This window comes from Chionomys nivalis, chromosome 9 (assembly GCF_950005125.1).
Source record: "Chionomys nivalis chromosome 9, mChiNiv1.1, whole genome shotgun sequence".
NCBI classification, from domain to species: Eukaryota; Metazoa; Chordata; class Mammalia; order Rodentia; family Cricetidae; genus Chionomys; species Chionomys nivalis.
Genome location: NC_080094.1, coordinates 30,373,267 through 30,393,873, shown reverse-complemented (window position 1 = coordinate 30,393,873; position 20,607 = coordinate 30,373,267). Strand labels below are relative to the sequence as shown.

The 20,607-nt window shown below is 42.2% G+C and overlaps 1 protein-coding gene across 1 annotated transcript in view; it reads left to right on the top strand.

The window, feature by feature from the left end:
- Cfap61 (cilia and flagella associated protein 61) overlaps positions 1-20,607 on the top strand; it is a 250,959-nt gene that overhangs the window by 133,311 nt on the left and 97,041 nt on the right. Inside the window, exon 17 of the mRNA XM_057780855.1 lies at positions 7,274-7,401. Within this exon, the coding sequence (XP_057636838.1) occupies positions 7,274-7,401 (128 nt within the window). The remainder of the gene's footprint in view (positions 1-7,273; positions 7,402-20,607) is intronic.

Here is a 20,607-nt window from a genome sequence, read left to right as displayed (position 1 = left end):
AAGTGGCCTCACAACCGCCTTTTGTTTATTTGGTGAAGACTGTAATACTTCCCCCTAAAGAGGTCCCACTCATGAACTGTGGAACTTTGAAACGTACACTGACATTTGCAGCACCGTCAATCTGTCACCGTTTGTTTTATTCAATTTGTGAGAGCAGAGGATTTCTCAATGACAAGACAGCGACTCAGGAAGCACAGGAAGGGAAACCGCATGTGCAAAGTAAACGCAGGCTGTTTAGGCTTTCAAAAGTCTCCTTCTTCGTGGTGGGTTAGGCTCTGCATCCTCCATTTTGTGCGTAGACTGAGGTCCCTTTGAAGTCTCAGAAGCTTTCTGTAACACAAAGTTGCATCCATACGGGCAGGAGCTGAAAGCTGAGCTTTTTGTTTTGCCCTTTAAAAATGTGTATTTCAGAGATTTGCCTTTCATACAGCAGTGTGGAGAGATGCGCAATTTTACCTTGTGTAACAACTTTACCTGCAAAGTGCCAAGTGCTTGAAGACTTTTTTTTTTTTTAAATGAATAGTCTACATGTCTACCTGCTGAGGAAACAGGGACAAGTAATTTATTTCCACTTTACACCTAAACAAGCTAAGGAAAAGAGGCTCAGAACCTCAGCCAGGGGTGAAAAAAAAAGAAGGAGGAGGAGGAAGAAAGGAAGGAAAGAAGGAAGGAAGGAAGGAAGGAAGGAAGGAAGGAAGGAAGGAAGGAAGGAAGGAAGGAAGGAAAAAGAAAGTAAAAAGCCTAACCCAGGCTAGACTGATGGCACCCAGTCTATTTCAGCAGCTGATCATAACTTCAAAAAGAAATGCCCTCAGAAAGAACAGAATCCAAGACATTGCCACCTTGTGTTTATTATGTCATGCTGTTTTGAGTTATGTTAGCTGCTTTCTAGTTTATTGGCTTATTTATAAGGTTAGTAACTTCAGACTTTGGATCTCTCTTTTAAAACAGTCTTGTTATTACGGTGTGGTAGGTGCATGCATGTTACAACTCTGTGACATCAGTTCCCTGCTCCCACCTTTATGTGGGTTTTAGGGATCAAACTCGGGGGACCAGGCTATGCATCAAGTCCTTTGACTCACAGAGCCCTGGATCTATTTTTGGAATAGATTTCCAGTAATGTTTTGTCATTACTATGACTCAATTCAGGCACAATAAAGACACGAACTTAAATGGGCAAACAGAATCCAGGTCTGTGTAATCCGGTAAAATTCTGTTTGACCAATGCTTTATACACACAGGACAGGTAACACATGTGTAAAATTTAAGACTGTGTACTTCATGTCTCTTGGTGTGTGAATCATGGCACAAATTCAACTGAGAATACATATCAGCATCATCATATCAGAAAAAATTAAGCCTAAACATTTCTAAACAGGCCCAGGTTATTTGTTTAGTCATTTTGGTAACTAGAACTAACCAAAGAGAGCTAACCAAAACAATTCTGAACAGTTGTGTTAAGGCTCCTTTAAAGGGGGCTGAGGGCTGGGGAGATAACTTAGTTGGTAGAGTGCTTACCTTGTAAGCATCAGTCCCTAAGTGCAATCCCCAGAACCTATGTTTAAAACATCAAGCACTGGGCTAGAGAGATGGCTCAGCAGTTTAGAGCACTGTTTACTCTTGCAAAGGACCTGAGTGAGATTCCTAGCACACATATGTTGGTTTACAACAAACTGTTACACCTGTCCTAGGGGATATGATGCCCCCTTTGGCCTCCACAAGCACCAGGCATGTACCTGGTGCACCTACATACATGCAGGCCAAGTACTAATACATATAAAGAAAGGAAAATAAATCTAAAAAAAATTGTCAAGCATGGTGTTATGTGGTTATAATCCTAGTACTGGGGAGGCAGAGACTGGTAGATCTGAGGTTCACTGCCAACCAGTCTAGCCTACTTGATGAGCTTCAGGTCAATGAGAGAACTTGTCTCAAACAAAACAAACAAAGCAAAATAAAAAAGAGAAACTGACAAGGTGGATGAAACCAAGGAAGCAAACCTGAGGTTGCCTCCTTACTCCTGTCCCCAGTACACACACACACACACACACACACACACACACACACACACACATCATGTAATGAAAAAAAAAACAGCTAAAATTTAAAACTTCTTCTTGGTGACTTATGCTCACAGCCAGTCTTCTATGCAGACATGCACAGGAAATGAAAATTCTCTTTCCAATTTTTTATCAACCCTTCTCAGTTCCTACTTTACCTGGATCATATGTTTTCTTGTCCTCTCAAGCCTTCAAATTCAGCTCAGGAGCATCTCAGCAGGGTCTCCCATGTTATCACTTCCTTTCTACTTCAGGGATGAAATTTAAAGTTTATGTTCTAATGCCATTACCAAAGTCAATGTCAATTTTAAAGACCATTGAACTTTAAAGGGTTAGTGTATATGTTGTGGCCTGTGGTTAGTCCTTCCTGCCGAAAGGAACCAGCCTTTTGTCTAAGATTTTAATTCAGCATCATTAGAAAAATAGAATCAGAGTCACCACGAGATGATGCACAGAGAGAGAGAGAAGAATCTGACTTCCCACCCATCCTGTCACTGTGTTATGAACATAATGAGCTCACAGTCCCTCTGCTTATTCTTGGAATATTTGGATGATAAGGCACGTTTAATTTCTACATTTGAAATATGGGCCAAAGGGCTGGGATGTAGCTGAGTTGCTAGAGTGCTCATCTGATGCGCACACAGACTTGAGTTATCATGAGTATTACATAAAGATGGCTGTGCCGGCACACACCTGTAATCCCAGCACTTGGAAAGAGAAGACGGGAGAACCAGAAGTTCAAGACCATCCTTGTCTGTCTGCGTAGCAAATTTGTAGCCAGTCTGGGCTACATGAGACTATATTACAAATAAAATAATAAGTAAAACTAGTATCAATAGATGACTTTCACTTGAATTTTATTGTTAAGGTAATCAGGCCCCAATAGACCTCCACTCATGAGGTAGATGCTGGGGGTGAAACACACACACACACACACACACACACACACACACACACCAGCGGGCATGGCTCAGAGGGGCTTCCCTGTCTGGTTTTTTTTTTTTTTGGTCTGGTTCTTTTGAGAAAGGGCCTTGCTGTGTAGTCCAGACTGGCCTGGAACTTGGCCTGTGACCCTCTTGCCTTAGCCTCCTGGATACTGGCTAACAGCTGCGCACTGCCTTGCCTGGCCATACCTGTTTTCTTATATTACAGTTTGAAGAAGCATAAAGGAAGGACTCTAAACAAAAGCCTGCTCTGCGCTTATAAGAAAAGCACGCCCTTAGAAGCAGAAGCAGCCTTCTCTAGCACTTGGCACCAAGCGAGGCTTGTCTGCTGGGCAGAAGAAAAATCTGCAGGCATTTGTAGCTGCACCTACTAATTTAAAAAAGAATGGCTCCCACCACCCCCACTTCAGGAGAGTTCATCCTACCTGACAATGGGTGTGTTTTTAAGCAAAACTGGAGACAAACTTGGGTGTACAGGGGGACCCTTGTGCCACATGTTCCCTCTTCTGAGACGCTGCCCCTACCTGGTACTGATCACTAACTCTTGACACCCCAAAGCCACTCCACATCTTTAGTCGTTAGAAGGTGATTTCTGAGGCCTGGCAGCTGTTGGTGTTACCACTATTGTGCGGGAAACAAAAGCCATTCTGCTCATCCTGCCTGCCTTTGTATCCGCGATACTGGAGCCGTTTCATGAATGATGTCTAATTCTTTAGCAGGGAATTTCATTACTGCCCGTGGTGCGGTGATAGTTTACACTTCCCACGGTGGAAGAGAATATCTGAGCCTACCTGCTAATGGGAGGAAGCTTGGCTTTTGACCTCCATTAAGATGCTTGCATTTTAAGTCTGTTAATTAGGCCCGCGATGAGCTGCCATCATGACAACCTCCGTATTTCCTACCTTTTCTACTCTGAACCACTGAAGCCGAGACCGGCCAAGTGGACCTGTCGTCTGCTTGTCCCAGAAATTAAGCTGAGTACAGGAGGCCAGGGCATACGGAGCCCTGGAACACCCACGCAAGCCAACGTGAACTTGGTGTCTTGCATAACTGATATTTATTTGAAGAACTGTATTCTCTATTATTTTCATGTAGAAAATATATCAGTCTAGGAAGCTTTCAATTGCATAGGCAAGACACGAAATGGCCTAAATGGTTGAGGAAATGCAGCGAGCGCTGTCCTTCCCACCCTTCATCCCTTCCTAGACCATGCCCTTGCTGTATGACTTAGGGTTCTTCCATTCGAGGTGAGTGACCTTCTGGAGTTCTGGACTCCAGCATATGATTTGTTTTGGCTGGAAATAGGAAGCAGCTCTGATTTTTGCCCGCCTTTCTCACAGGTCTACCATTGCTACTATAGGAATAAGCCCCAGTTGCCTCTCATCAGAAGTGGTGTGGGGTGGAGAATAAGGTAACCATTTGGGGTTCGCATCTACAACTTGTGAAGTTATACAACTCTGGGCTACATTCTGACTAGGCCAACCAAGAGTACATGTTTAATGTGCTAGAATAATCATTGAGTCAGGAGGAGTTTGGATTATGTAACTTCTCAGTGAGAGGGTATGTCTAACTATCCAAATATCTATCATCTATCCATCTATCCACCCATCATCTATCTATCTATCTATCTATCTATCTATCTATCTATCTATCTATCTATCTATTATCTATCTATCTATCTATCTATCTATCTATCTATCTATCTATCATCTATCTATCTATCTATCATCTATCTATCATCTATCTATCTATCTATCTATCTATCTATCTATCTATCTATCTATCATCTATCTATCTGTTGTAAGAGGCTGCTTGTTTGTTTCCCAGCTGCCCAGACTCTAGAAACTATATTATTTGCAATACTGTTGACCAATAGCTTAAGCATATTTCTGGCTAACTCATATCTTAAATTAACCTATCTTCATTAATCTGTGTATCTCCATGAGGCTATGGCTTACAGAGTAAAGTTCCAGCATCTGTCTCTGGCAGGGCTACATGGCTTCCCCCTGGCCCTGCCTTCTTTCTTCTAGCATTCAGTTTAGTTTTCCCCACTTAGCTCTACTCTACCCTATCATTAACCAATAAAAGCAATACATAAACAGAAGAACTTCCTACATCTGTCTATCTATCTATCTATCTATCTATCTATCTATCTATCTATCTATCTATCATCTATCTATCTATCTATCTATCTATCTATCTATCTATCTATCTATCTATATGGAGTGGGCAGACAGACAAGGCTGATCAGGAATCTACATGATTCAGCTGCAGCTGAATCAGACCTACATCATCTCACTTATTGCTAACCCAGAGTTTTGTGAGTAAGAATAAGTGACTGGTTTAAGCTAGTGTATTTTGGAAGGATTCATTAGGAAGCACTGGGGTGGTAGTGTGTGACTGATACTCACTGCTTATGTCACCGAAGAATTCAAAGGTAGCATGGGCTTCAGGAAGTGGTTGAGAATTATTTCTCTGTGATTCTATTGGAGTCCCAACCCCAGATGCTGTTCTTTATGATGACTTTGCCATTTCAGGCTTCCCATCTGCATCTTGGGCTGTGTAGGAAGTAGGAAAGCTTTGACTTCACTCTGAATGGGCCAACTCAGGTCACATGTTTATGCTGGGCCAATTGAAGAGCAGGGGTTTAAGATTTTCTAATTTGTCCATTGACCCCTTCGTAAGATGGATGTGGATCTAGTCTCTTCCAGAACCCATGGTGTCAATTTAAAGGTGGGCATAGGGAACAAAACATGCTAAGAGACACTAGTAATGTTAATTATGGAGACTTTAGATGCTTCCAGCTTTGTTTAAAATCCCTTTAGATAATTTTTCTGCCTCCATATTGCTAGGTTGACTAGAACTCCACAGTGGGGTTATCTCCATCTTGGATGTTACTTGGTGAATGGCAAAGCCTCTGGCCATGACACCCAAGGCATTGAAGGGTGACTAGAATCACAGTTTAAAATAGAACTCTCCCACCAGCTTTCTGGACTTCCAACTCCTAAGAGCTTGGGAATTTGAGAAAATGAAATGTGGATTTTATCTGCTAGGATGTGAGCTTCTGATCCAGAGAATGAGTTTCAGCTGATTTAATATAGTCATTCCGCTGACTCTGGCCTCCATTGTTTCTTATGAGAAGTCAGCGGTAATTATAATTCTTTAGACACATAGTATCAAATGCCACCAAATCAACCAATAAAAGTGTGCGTTGAATTAAAAATAGAATCAGTGACTTTCAGTGTATCATATAATTTTCTTTCAAGAATGATGCCTTCATCTACTAGACATTCCCTCTCTGTAAAGCCTTTGTTACTGTTCAGCCTCCTCAGGATAAATTAACCAAGCAACTCATCAGGATCATTTTTTTTTTCACAAATATGGATTATAAAGGTACCATGGCTGTGTTCTGTGCTTCTTAGAGTCTTCCCTGATTCTGAGGCTCCTGGAAGAGTGAACAGCTCTTAGCATTCAACACATTTTTGTCATTCAGCAAATACCATCAGGGATCTGCTGACTACAAAGTGCTGCCTGTGTTAAATGATATGAAAGGCATGGGGATGGACAAGTGGAAATCCTTGGCTTCGAGTAATACAATCTAATTTCACTCAAAAGTTTGGACATAAGGAAAGACGGAACCACAACTCCCAGGGAATAACTTGGCTGTCTTGTAGGATTATTTACCTTGCCATCTCTAATCACTAAGAGCCGTGGGTCTTAATGAAATATTTGCCATATGACAAAAAATTAAAATCAAGCATTTTTTGTGACAGAGTTTAGATATTAAGCAAATTACTATATTGTTAGATTTAAAAATGTTTATTAATTTTCAATGTCTGTGTGTGTGTGTGTGTGTGTGTGTGAGAGAGAGAGAGAGAGAGAGAGAGAGAGAGAGAGAGAGAGAGAGAGAGAGAGAGTGTGTTTCTGTGCACCGCATGCAGATTGCACATTTCCATGGAGACCATAAGGCATCTGACTCCCTGGATCTGGAGTGAGAGGTTGTGACTCACCAGGTTGGGGGTGCTGAGAACTGAACCTCAGTCCTCTGGAAGAGTAGCGAGTGCTGTGTGCCTCTGAGCCATTCCCCCAGGACCACATTCCTTTCTTGAAAACACCTGTGTATCCACTTTCCTGTGGCCATTGCACGAACATTTTGGGGTTTGATTTCCTGCACAGGGTTAGCTTAGTAATGTCTTGTAATTGTTCATCTGGGGCACTGATTCAGGTACATTTTCCTCAAGTTTATTTTTTCTCTTCGTTTTCTTGCAGCCGAGTTATGCCTTAAACCACACAAACAGAAAATTAACATTAGAACCGAAAGTCACTGTCAACGCCAGAATTGTTGTGGTTGGCGCATCCAGTGTTGGAATTTCGTTCCTCGAGACACTGGTGTTTTGGTGAGTTCTTTCATTCTGTTTAGTCATTTATCTGTTTATTTTTGGAAATTAAATTTTTTTTTCTTGTAGCTTTGACTTAGTCATTTTTTTGTTTTATGTGCATGTGTGTGCCTGTGTGAGTTTATGCGCACCACATGCTTGCAGGTTCCCGTGGAGACCAGAAGGCATCTGACTCCCTGGATCTGGAGGCTGTGATTCACCAGGTGTAGGTGCTGAGTCCTGAACCTCAGTCCTCTGGAAGAGCAGCAAGTGCTGTGTGTCTCTGAGCCATTCCCCCAGGACCACATTCCTTTCCTAAAAACACCTGTGTATCCACTTTTCTGTGGTCATTGCATGACCATTTTGGGGTTTGATTTCCCAAAGCCTTGTAATTGTTCGAACATGGGGGACTCTCTCCCCACTTGAGAAAACTCACTTTGGGTTTGTTTGCCAACCCACAGGCAGAGCTGTGTGGATTCATGAGTCAGTGGAACATTCTAGATGTGGGACGGAGGAGGACCAATGATTTGTCCATAGAGCTCATCAGATCACAGCTATATTGGCTTTAATGTGTTACCTATGACTATTTTTGTGCCTGAGTTACAAAGCTGAGTATCTTAGCAAAGATTGTGAGGCCTAGAATGTATAAAATCAGTACCATATGACCCCTTCCCAAAAGCCTCTGCTGGTCCTGTTCTACATGTGTTTACCTTACCAAGGCAATCGTAAGAATCACAAGACTTTGGTAAGAATTTGGATTCCTAAATCCCACACCAGGCAGGCAGAATCAGAAGCTCCAAAGTGAGTTGGGCATGAGTCCGAGATTCTACAATGTAACTGGTATACTGTATATACTCATAATTTATCTAGTCTTGGCTAGATCATGCTGGCCTCGAACTCATATAGATCTGCCCGCCTCTGTCTCTCAAGTACTGGTACTAAAGGTGTGCACCACCATCCCTAACAACTTTTTATTACATTTATTTATTTATGTATAAAAGTTAGAGCATACCAAGATGCATATGTGTAGCAGGCTTTCTTTTGGGCCACCAACCAGCTTCCAAATCATGACATAGAGACTTAATATTGCTTATAAATACTCATATTCATTGTCTTATGCTTGTCCCACTAGCTTTTATAACTTAAATTAACCTGTTTCTCTTCATCCGCATTTTGCTTTGGGGCTTTTTACCTTTCTTCCATTCTGTGCATCCTATTCCATGTCTGGCTGGCTGGTAGCTGCTCAGCTAAGCCCCGGGCATCTCCCTTCTTTCTCCCTCATTCTCTTCTCATTCTCTCCTATCTCCAGGTTTATTCCTCCTCCTACTTTATTCTCTCTTCCCACCAGACCTGTCTGTCTGTCTGTCTAGCCTTGCCTCGCTGTTGGCTGTTCAGCTTTTTATTAGATCAATCAGGTTGCCCAGGCAGGCAAGGCAACACATCTTTACACTGCTAAATGAATGCGGCATAAACGCATGCGACACAGCTTTACAGAGCTAAAGTAATATTTCACAACATCCACAGCATCTGTGCGGAGGTCAGAGGAGAACTTTGTGGACTTGGTTCTCTCCTTCTACCATGTGGGTCCCAGGTCTCTAACTCAGACCATCTACCTTGGGCAGCAAGGACCCCAGCCCTGGGAGCTAGTTTTGGCTATGCATCAAAGACAGGCATCTAGAAATGTCATAGCATCAGAACTTCTTTTCCAGCCCCATGCCAGACATTAGGTCATAACCCTTGGGGAAAGGCAGGTTCGTGTGGCTTCCCATGCTGTCCTCTCCACTGCTGCCTATTAGAGCTTGCTTCTGGATGAGCAGTTGCTAAGGACTCCTGGTTTCACCAGTCTTTCCCCTTCTATGTGCTCACTGAATCTCCCAATAGAGGAACCCTAGGCTGGAATCTAAGAACTTGGGCTTCTGTCCTGGCACTGTCGGTCCTGACTTGGGAGCCCCGTGCTTTCTGACTTCCCTTAGACTGGATTTCTCATCTACTCTTTTAAAAACAAAACAACAACAGCAAAACTCTGTTTCTTTTTTCATTTTAAATTGGCATATAGTGTGTGTACATTTCGTAGATATGGGTGATATTTCAAAACACTGTATAAAATGTAACTAGCACATCTCCCATCTGTCACTTCTTTTGTGTTTGGATCAAAGTCCTTTCTACCAGCTAATTTGAAATATCCAATTAATGGTTACAACTGTAGCTATTTAAGTTCTGTGCTCTAGAACATTTGAAACTGTATCTCCTACCAACAGCACAGCTGTGCCTACCAACTCTCCCTCATTTACTCTTAGAAAGGTATCCCGGGTTTTGTTTGCTTATTTGTTTGGTTAGTTTTTGTTGTTGTTGTTTGTTCTATTTTTCTTTGATTGAAAATAGAACTTTTTTATATAATTTATTCTGATTACAGCCCCTCTCCCAACTTCTTTGAGTTCCTCTCCTACTCCCCTCCCATCCAATCAAATCCTTTCTGTCTCTCATTAGACAACAACCAGGCATCTAAACAACAATAATACGATAAAACAAAAGCAAAACTTAATAGCACAAAACAAACAAGAAAAAAAAAAGCCAAATAAAAAGCACAAAGAATACATATAGATGTACACACACACACACACACACTCAGAGATTTGTCATACAGGAAACCCATAAAAACACAAAACTAGAAGCCATAATAAATGCTCCAAGGACCTGTGCATCAGCTCTGCGGTCATGTCTACACTTTGTCTATGTCCATTTTTGTCACATCTTCATATCCATCTTCCTGCTCTGTAGGCCAGTCTGTCACGTAGAATGAATTAACACCTCTTTCCCAGGTAACCTCCAAAATTACAAAGAAGGAGCAGAGCGGCGTTAGCATATCCTGACCACTTGCTTTGGATGGTGTCAGTTTGTCTCACTATCAAAGGGCTAGGCGACCACCTTCTGTATGGGAGGTGAAGTGATACCTTGCCAGGTCCCGACAGAGGTTCTATCTGTGGTGATTTGAATAGGGTCATATCTTTGAAGGCTTCGTCCTTAGCGAGTGATGCTGTTTGAGAGGGATTTGGAGGTGTGATCTTGTGTTAGAGGAAGTGTGTCACTGAGGTGGGCTTTGGGGTTTCAAAAGCCCAAGCCAGTCCCAGAGTCTCTCTCTTCCTGCTGCCTGCAGATCCAGATGTAGAACTCTCAGCTACCGTGTCTGCCCAGAGGTTGCCATGTTCCCCATCACGGTAATAGACTAAACCTCTGAAACTCTATCAAGCCCCAAGTAAATGCGTTATTTTATGAGTTGTCATGGCCATGGTGTCTCTTCACAGCAATAGAATCCCATTATGCCCCGAGTCATACAACATGGCAAAGTGGGATTTATTCCTCCTAGCTGGCACAAATACTAGAGAAGTCATTGTCATTATTTTATTTGTTTGTTTTTAGACAAAATCTCTTTACTAAGCAAACCAAGCTGGCCCCTCCTGCATCTGCCTCCCAAATGCTGGGCTTAGCGGTGTGCACCACCCTATCACATATCTGTAAAGAACCCGAGTTTCTCTAAACTACAGAGACCTGACTGGAAAGAGGCCATTTCTTCCCTAGAACATTTGTTCAGGGTCACATGAAAAACTCCAGCCGTTGTTCAAAGCTGTGGGAGCTCTAAGGCCAGAGGGAGACAAGAAAATCTAGCTTACCATGACTACTCTTGAAGCCAATGGTTAGCAGCCCCCGAGGATGAGCGGGACTTCTGGGAAGTTAGCTAAGGACACTTCCCTCCACCCCAACAAGTGCTCATGCCTACCAGGGAGATAAGGCAGCACCAGTGAATGAGTTGCTCATCTGGAGGCTCCTGAACAAGGAAAGAGTCAGTCTGTTGTTTAACTTTCTAGCCAACATGATTGACCTTCCAGAGTGTAACCTCAGTTAACCGGAAGTACATCGTGTGTCATTACTGAAGTTCACAACAGAGTTCACATGTCTCAACCCCTGGCCACTTGGCAGCATGTCATGGCAGGGATAAAGTCACAAGGGAAGCTGTGAACATTCACTTCCCTGTGGCTGCTATAGCTGGGGCGTTTGACTCTCCTGCTGAATCCCTGCTCCCAAGACTCTGTATGACAAGCCTGTGCACCCCATATCTGAATGACAAATAAGTGGAATGGAGTTTTGAAATTGGGGAAATCAAGAAGTGGTTATCAACAGGTCTTAAATCTTACTTTGGCTGTAATACTTAAAATGCTCTGCTTAGAATGATTACATTAAGATATGTACATGTAGTTTTCCTTTTATGGAATCGACTTAGGTTCAATAAAAACAAATATAAGTTCTGGTATAAGTACTGGGTTGATTAAGTTTCCCAATCAGAATGACCTTCATAAAACACCCACAATTCTCTGTCTTCATTACAGAGATTATGCTCACTGGAAGGAGACTGGTATCGGCTTACAGATGTCTAATCCTTTAGAGAGGAAATAGTTTTCTCATTATTTTCTCTAATTATTTTTTAAATTAGCAATAACCATAGTAACTTACTGCATATTTCACCTTATTGGTTTAGTTGCCACTTGAACTAAATTTACCCACAATTTGGCCTGCAATGAAATTGAAGACATTTTCACCAAAAGCTACCTACCCATGAGTAGAAGCAAGATTGGGGGAGGGGGCGGTAGTGAGCATTGCCTGCACTCGTGAGCTGCTTTGTTAGACCTAACGTGCTTTTCTGGAAAGTCCACATGAAGTGCGGTGCAGGTGCCACTTCTGAGAGCTCCCACAAGTCCCCATCAGTTGATTCTGTGCAGCGTCATGTTCTCTAATGTCCCTCAACTGTCTGGTTGTGGTTCCTCCAATCCTTTCTCCCCCTCCTCCACAGGACTCCCCAAGCTCTGCCTAATGTTTGTGGAACTCTGCTCTGCTCTCATCAGTTGCTGAATAAAGTCTCTATGGTTTATTTGATGAGAATTTTGCTAGGCTCTGGTCCTAGAACACTCTGCAGCCGGCACACACTATCGGTTGAAGGTTTTGTGGCTGTCTTCCTAGGAATTTTTAGGTGTGTGAAACATGAACTGTGGTTTTAGACATGAACGTTAAATCATTTTGATGAGGCCAGCCTGGTCTACAAAGTGAATTCCAGAACAGCCAGAGCTGTAACACAGAGAAACCCTGTCTTAAAAAGAAAACAAAACGAAATAAAACAAAATCACAAACAAAAAACAAAAAAGAAAGCGGTTCAAATTTGCTTTTAGTTTAAAATCATTTTTATAGTCTAAAATAAATATGAAATAAACAGAAAGTAATACATTATTAGCAAAAAATAAAGTCAGAAAAGCTCATGAGAGCGATGTATAACATAACCACAATTACTTAAGAATGCATTCCAATATCAAATGGAAAATTTTTAATAATGCAAAAACTGTAACCACTTTTGTACCAACCTAATATTAACAAAGGGGAACAATCTAAGAAGACACAGCACAGATGCAAAAATTCTAAATATTTGCAAGCCAAATCAAGAACATACTAAGAAGATATACCCACTGACCAAGTTCGTTTCATTCCAGAGATACAAATATAGTTCAGCACACACAAATCAATAAATACATGGCCACACATAAAAACACTTAAAGACACAAATCACATGATCATCCACAATAGATGCATAAGGGATCTTTGACCAAGTTCAACATTCCTCCATAAAAAAAGTCATAGAGAAACTAGGAATAGAAGGAATATACCTCAGCACAACACAGGCTGTGTCTAACAGACCTACAGCCAACACTGGCTTGAATGAAAAAAGAAATAAAAGCCTTTAATCAAAAATCAGAAACATGATATGCTTTTCTACTCTTATCCAATGTAGTGCTTGAAGTATTAATTAGAGAAAGATGAGAAACAGAAATAAAAGCAATAGAAATAACAAAGAAGCCAAACTATCCCAATTTGAAGACAATATAATTCTGTACTTAAAAGATCCTAAAGACTCCACTGGAAAATTCTTAGATCCAAGGAACACTTTCAGCAAATTAGCAGAATACAAAATCTACATACAAAAATCAGTAGTTTTCCTATATACCAGTAATGAACCTGTTAAGAACGAAGCAAGGAAGGAAAAGAGCCATTCACAATATCATAAAAAATAAATACCCAGGAAGTCAAAGACATTTGCAATAAAATCTTTATTATATTTAATGTGTGTGTTTGTGTGTGTATATGTATGTATATGTGCATGTGTGTATGGTGTATGCACATACTCATGGGTACTCAGAGGCCAGAGATGATGTGTACTGTCATGGTCTATTATTTTTCATGGTTTCCGTTGAGACAGTTTCTCAATGAGTCTGGTGCTGGGCTGGTGGATCCAAACCCCAGAGGTCCTTCTGTCTTTGCCACCCTCACAATGCTGATACACAGGCCTGTAATACTGCCCCTGGCTTTTTGCATGGATTCTGTGTTTTGAATTCAGATCCTCATGCTTATGTTGAAGCATTCTGAACCACCCACTGAGCCAATGTTTTAAACAGGAAGGTTAAAACACTGAAGAAGGAAATTGGAGATACTAGAAGATCGAAAGACTACCCATGCACATGGGTTGGCAGAATTGATTTTTGTATGTAGATATATAGTATGTGTGTGTGTGTGTATATAGCATGTATATATGTGTGTATATATATGTGTGTGTGTGTGTGTGTGTGTGTGTGTATAGATAGATGAAATTACTAAAAGTGGTCTACAGATTCAACACACTTCCCATCAAAATTCCAACATTCTTCAGTGACCCTCATTATGTCTTCTGAATAACTGTGATTGGAAATCTACCTTATGAATCATCCAAATAGTCGCATTATGCTGGCTTATTTGCGTTTTCTATTTGCTTGGTAAATAGACTTTTATTGCTCGTCCTGTGCGCCTACTGTAGTCCAGCTGAACTCCTTAGATGCAATGCTTTGAATATATTGGGTTTCCTAAAATGGTGTTTACAAAGGACTATGGAAATGTTCTGCCAATGCAGGGCACAGAAACTGGAACTAGCTTTTTACACTTCTCTTGTTTTTGTATTCCTCTTATCCACAGCCTAGTCTGTGGTGGCATGGGTGTCATCCGTAAGCTCATTAGATGTAGCGGCCCAAGACACTGCCCCACAAAATCCCAATTCAATGTATTTTCTCCTACTGTCATTCAGAAGAATGTTGTTTTCACTGTCCTGTGGGCAGAATCCCACAGAGTTGAAGTTGTTAATACTTTATTCTGTTCCATTATGGCTGTCTCTATGCTTCTGTGTCTTATGATATTTTTCTTGTGTCGAACAATTCCTGTTTCTCTATTAATTTCAAAGCCTTCCTATAACAGTTCCAAGGCAAAATAAATCTCTTGACGAGCCTAAGATGGTACTAGAAAACTGTAGAAATGATCCATGGGATAATATTGACTGGAAACAGCCCTGAGAAGTGTCCCCAGGACCCTCTGTCTACTGTGGTTCACAAGAGGCACTCGTAGGCACCATAAAGCCCATACTATCCCTTCTGGTACTAACACTGAGAAAAGTTTGCTCAGAAATAACCAAGCCAATCATGGCAATGCACACCTTTAGTCCCAACACTCCCGGCAGAAGTAGGAAGATCTCTGAGTTCCAGGCTAGTCAGGGTTACAGAATGAGACACTTTCCCAAAACATACAAGCAACAACAAAACAGAAACAAAACCAAAAACCCCATCAATGAACAGAGCTTCAGGCTCCCTAGTTAAGATATGGAGCCTTCATTTGGTTGAGCAAACTGAGGCAAAGAATAGACTAGAACCAGGAAGTTGTATAGCTCTGACTCCAAGTGACCATAACCCTGTTATCAGGTCCCACAGTTCCACTCAGTATCCGGCCCAGCTGTGGGCACTGGCAGCAGCCAGCCTAGGGCCAGTGGCTTAATTACACTCTTTATCTTTATGTTTGTCTGAGGACATCTGAAACCTTCAGTGTGGTCTGCCACTAATTAGGTGACTCATAATAGTCAGTGCTTGCTTGCTGAGCTCAGAGCCAACCCCCATGAACAAACTGATTGTGACTGGGTCTCTGTCACAGCAGCTGGGGGTGTGTGCCCTGTGGTTGCTTGATTCACACCAGGGCCCAACCAGCATGTAGGCATGCTCATGTCCCCTTCCCTGGAGCCTGGGGAGCGAGCAGCCACTTGAGACAGATGGTGGGGTAGGTCATATCTTGCTGTGTTGTAGTGTTGAGCCACAGAGGGATCACCAGGGACCCATACCAAGGTCAGGCTGGTGGCTGAGCATGGGAGGAGCTGCAGTGGGGAGATCATGCTAAGCACAGAGGCTCAGCCTCCCACGCTCCCCCTCCCACCATCCAGTAGAATGACAAGACGTTGATCGATCAGAAAAGAATGAGCTGGGACACCTGGTCCACAGATCATAATCAGGCTTCCTAATCCTATTCCAGTATATAAATGTAATTAGTATTAAATGAAACTATCTTCATTTGCTAAAGTTATTAGTCCTGCTCCTTTCAGAAGCATTCCCCATCTTTAATACCAAGTTTACACACTCTTAGAACTAGCCCCCATGCAATCTTTTTTAGTCAATATTATGCCTTTCTTGAGGGCAGGAGTTAGCTTATCATTTTCATAGGTTCTTGATGTTTCCTTAGAGTTGAGGGTGCTAGGTATAAGGTATACTCTTCAAGACCCGCAGACCAGGTACCCAGGAACTGAGTCCTATGCTCAGCCTACTTCTGCAATTGGATACTTTTAAAATAATAATATTGCCCCCATCTTGGTTTATGTTCCTTCAAAGTGAGCTAAGAACCAAGAACTATGGTGTGGCGTGGGGATAGTCTAGGAACTGTCTGACAAGATGGCGCTTAGACGGAGGAGGGATGAGGGAGGCCCCTGGCTAGCATAGTTGTCAGATGGCTATTGAGTAGCAGGGTAGCTGAGGCCCCCATCCTGGTAAGGCTCTTGGAGAGAGACAACTGAAAATGGTCCCTCTGTGGGGTGAGGACACACTAGCATCATCACCCTACCCCGGTCCTAGCTGATGATTGATACCCTGAACTGTTCTTCCAGCATCCTCCTCCAGTTCCCTTGTTTCGAGGATGCTCTTTGGCAGACAGGGTCGGGAATGCTGATAGCTGGCAAACTATTTTCAGGTGACCAGTTGGGCCAAGATGATGTGACCAGACCCCAAATGATCGACTCGAGTACCCCTCATGTTCCTTATTTTCCTCAGCTTGTTACCTGTGTTGCATCAATAATCTTACAATTGCTCATTCTAAAGACAAAGACAGCAAAAAAGCAAGGGTTTAGCAAAGAGGACTTCGTGCCACCCTTGTGGTCTAAAGAGTTTCCTACTTGCCCCCCTTTACAAGGTCACAAGAAATATTTACTAGGATTAAAAAAGATGTATTGACAAATACAGTCCTTTGCTTCTTCGTCGTGTGAGAGGTCAACGCTATGACCTCCTACCCAGCACCTTCAATAATTCCTAGAGTCTGTGTGAGGTGTAGATCCTCAAGTCTGTCAGGATCGAGTCAGAAACCTGTAGGGGAATCTGAAGGTCACTCCATTTTGAGAACCGCTTACTCGGGAAGTCTGTGAAAGAGCCAGCAATCTCTACAGCTCATGCAGTCCAGATGTGCTGGCCAGTGTCTGCTGAGGTCTTTATCCTGGTGCAAACAGAACCACATACAGGTGCTCTGGGGGAAATAAGGAGCTGTCAGACTGGGCTCTGTCAGCAACTGACATTGGACAGAATTTGAAGGAGAGGCACAGAAAGATCCTGCCTATGAACACGGGCATGGGAGCCCTCAGTAGAAGTGACAGTGGAGAGTTCACCACAGTCCTGTCACTATGACAAAATGCTTGAGAAAGATCTGCTGGAAAAGAGGACAGGTTTCTTCTGACTTAGGTTTCAGAGGTTCGAGTTCCTGGTCTCTTGACTTGATCACTTTGAGCCTTGGTGAAGGACAGTGTCATTGCGGGGAGCTTGTGGTGGCACAGGTGTCCAGGAAACAAAGGGCTTTGGTCTAACTCCCAAAAGCTCATTCCTTACGATCTAGTCAGTCTTCCTTCCTTCTTCGTCTCCCTCCACCCTCCCTCCCTCCCTCCCTCCCTCCCTCCCTCCCTCCCTCCCTCCCTCCCTCCCTCCCTCCCTTCCTTCTGCCTTCCCTCTCTCCCTCCCACCTTCCTTTCCCACCTCCTTAAGATTTCACCCTCTCCTTGTAGTACCTCAGGTTGGAGAGCAAACCTTCAGCATGTGGGCCCTGTGGGGGACATTTGAGATCTAAACTGTAGCCCCTGGCTGTCCTCTCTGGATGGCGGGACTTCTGTTAGTCACTGCATGTAATCCCGACCAGATTAGACCATCTCGTGAGAAAATGACTCTGAAGACCATATCTATCTCTAACTATGTACTTAGGAGATAATTCCTTTCAAAGAAATAATCCAAAATTAATCCATTAATTCAAAATTTGAATTTTCTTATTTTATTTCAACAATGTGTGGTGGAGAAAATGCTGCAAATGATTCCTAGACCTGGGGTTAATGTTAAGTGATCTCTCTGGAAGCTCCAGACTGTAGAAGCTCCAGACCGTGCATAGGTGAGCCATTTGGGTGGGGGTGAGGAGAGCTATGGAAACAGAGTTTCTGGGTCTCCAATTCCTGGTATTATAATTCAGTGGGGATGGAGTGGATTCCAGGGATATGTGTGTTTGACAGACCCCAGATAATTCCGCAGTGCAGCTGGGTTAGGAACCATTTATGTAGACATCTCCTCAAAGTTGACAGATCTAGCTGGAAGGGAACTACTTCCCCCCTGTAATTGTTCATTGTAGGTAAACTAGTTTATGGGTTTGTTTTCTAAAGCACATTTTCTAATTTTCAGGAAATAATATAACTTCTAACTCACATCATTACTTTAGTGCCTAGCAAGCCCAATTATCATGCCATCATTGACATTATGGAGCCGAAGTCATTATCCCGGTTCCAGTATTTACATATAAATTGGACCTAGTAGAAAGCATTTTGCAAAAGCCACATGCTGAATGGATCACCATTTAAGAAGGGAGCCCAAGAAGTAACTGCCAAGCATGAGGAAGCCAGCCCATATGGTGTTAATAAAGCCTTGCTAATGGCCACTATTGCCCAAAATATGAACCTTTCTTCGTCATCAGAAGTGATATCACTGGTTCTTCTAGCCCCATAATGCTTTGCTTTTGGTCGTGTGAACCTGACTGACTGTGCCTTATGTTTTGCATTTCTTGTGTACAGAACTTTTCTCGTTTGTCTTACTGTTGTCATCTTGGTATGTATCGCTTGTGTTTATTTAATATGTATAAACATGTACTCAAAGCAGGAGTACATTGTATGAGACCATTATTAATCATTTCTTATCAAATGTAAGGAAAAACTCAAATTCAGTTCATTTTAATCTGTTTTGCTGGAACCCCCAAGTTTTATTCTCATCATTTTCCAAACATAATTTTTTTCCCAGTAAGGACTCTTGAGTTACCTTTGAGCACAGGTATATAAACATTTCATCTAAGTCCTGAATCTCTAGATGTTCCCCACAGACCATGACTTTGGCCATCATGTCCCTTCCTCGACAGATCCATGGGGACTCCAGAGCACACATACATATATATACACACATACACATCCATGCATACATACATATACACACACACACACGAACCACTGAAAAGTTAATTTTTTTCAGGGGAAAACTGATAGATTTTCTTACTGTGCTCTTTGCTTATAACAGATCTTTGCTTGGACTTGTTTTCAACACATTTGTCTTCTAATTGTGGAAATTCACAATAGTCCCCCCCTTTACCTCCCGTCTGTAGCATTTAACCATTAACTGTGTGCTACTATCTTACATCTTTAATATGGAGTTACATCTGAGTTGTTCTTTGACTTGTAAAATAGCCAGTCCGGTCTCATATCTGTGTTGAGCTCGGATTTATTGTCATCTGGAAAATATTTTTGTCACTGTCTTGGACAATTCTGAAAGCAGAGGTTTTAGTAAATTAAATTGAAACATTTAGATGGATGTGAGGTAATTATTTTTTTCCTCTACATTATCTGTTTGTTCAAATAGAAGCATTAATAAAGCCAGTTAATTAAATCACTCTCCTTGGCTGGCTGCCTTTGTCATGCCACACACACAAAATCAGCAAAAAAATATAAAAAATAATGAGTGAGTGACTAACAGATTGAAAAGCAACATGAAAAGTTCTATGTGTCCTTTTCCTGCTTACAATAAATTGGCGGCGCGTTCCTCTTTATTTGAGGGATAAGGATGTTTAGACCTCATTTTGTAGCTGTCCTTCTGAAACTCGGAATGAAACCCAATACCTTTTACTTATTTCCCTGGATACTCTAATCCCTCCCTGCTTCACAAGCATCTTTGAGCTGTTTCCTCCCTTTGTATCCACGGCAACGTGAAATCCCCACTGGAATTATCTGCTGCAAAAATACAGGTGCATTCGTGTAAGGTTTCATTGGCCTGCGCACTTAACCTGAACTTTTCCCCCCTCACAATATGGTGACCTTTGATTTTGGAGCAGAGGGCTCACAATGCTGTTAGATATTGTTGAAGTACATTAAGCCAACACCAGTAAATCTGAGACCCAGGTTTTTTCTGGGACTCTGCTATTTGTGCCATTTCCTGTGGTGCTTGCGCCAAAGCCAAGCTGCACCCAGTGACGTGCTGCTCTGTCTGCAGGAACTTTCTGAATATTCATACATAAGCAAATGTGAACTCTGAAACATTTCATGTCAATATTTCGTTCCCGGCACTATAAACTTTGCACTTAAACTAAATCAAATCAAGTATTCAGATGTTGCCGTACCCAGTTGCATAGAAAACTACCAGAGCAAAATATGAAGTCGGAAGGAACACATGAAAATGCTCTGTGTTTCTGTATGCAGACACAAAAGGGCGGGAAGCGTAAGTGAGCGGTGAGAAGATTGATGTTACAAAGAACTAAATGGAAGGTTGGATTAGCCCTTGACCGTAAAGATTTACATACCGTGCTAGTGAGTCTGGACTGATCCTGGCAACAAAACAGTTACTATCCATCGAAAATGTTCTGTCTGAACATCCTTGGGTACCATCTCCTTTCATCTGCATAGCTCCCCTAAGACCCATTAGGTTCTGCCACTCCAATTTACAGGTAAAAAGGTTAAATAACCTGCCTGAGGTCAAGACGCCGGCACTAAGGGTCCGGCTAAGACAGTGTGACTCTCAAGCC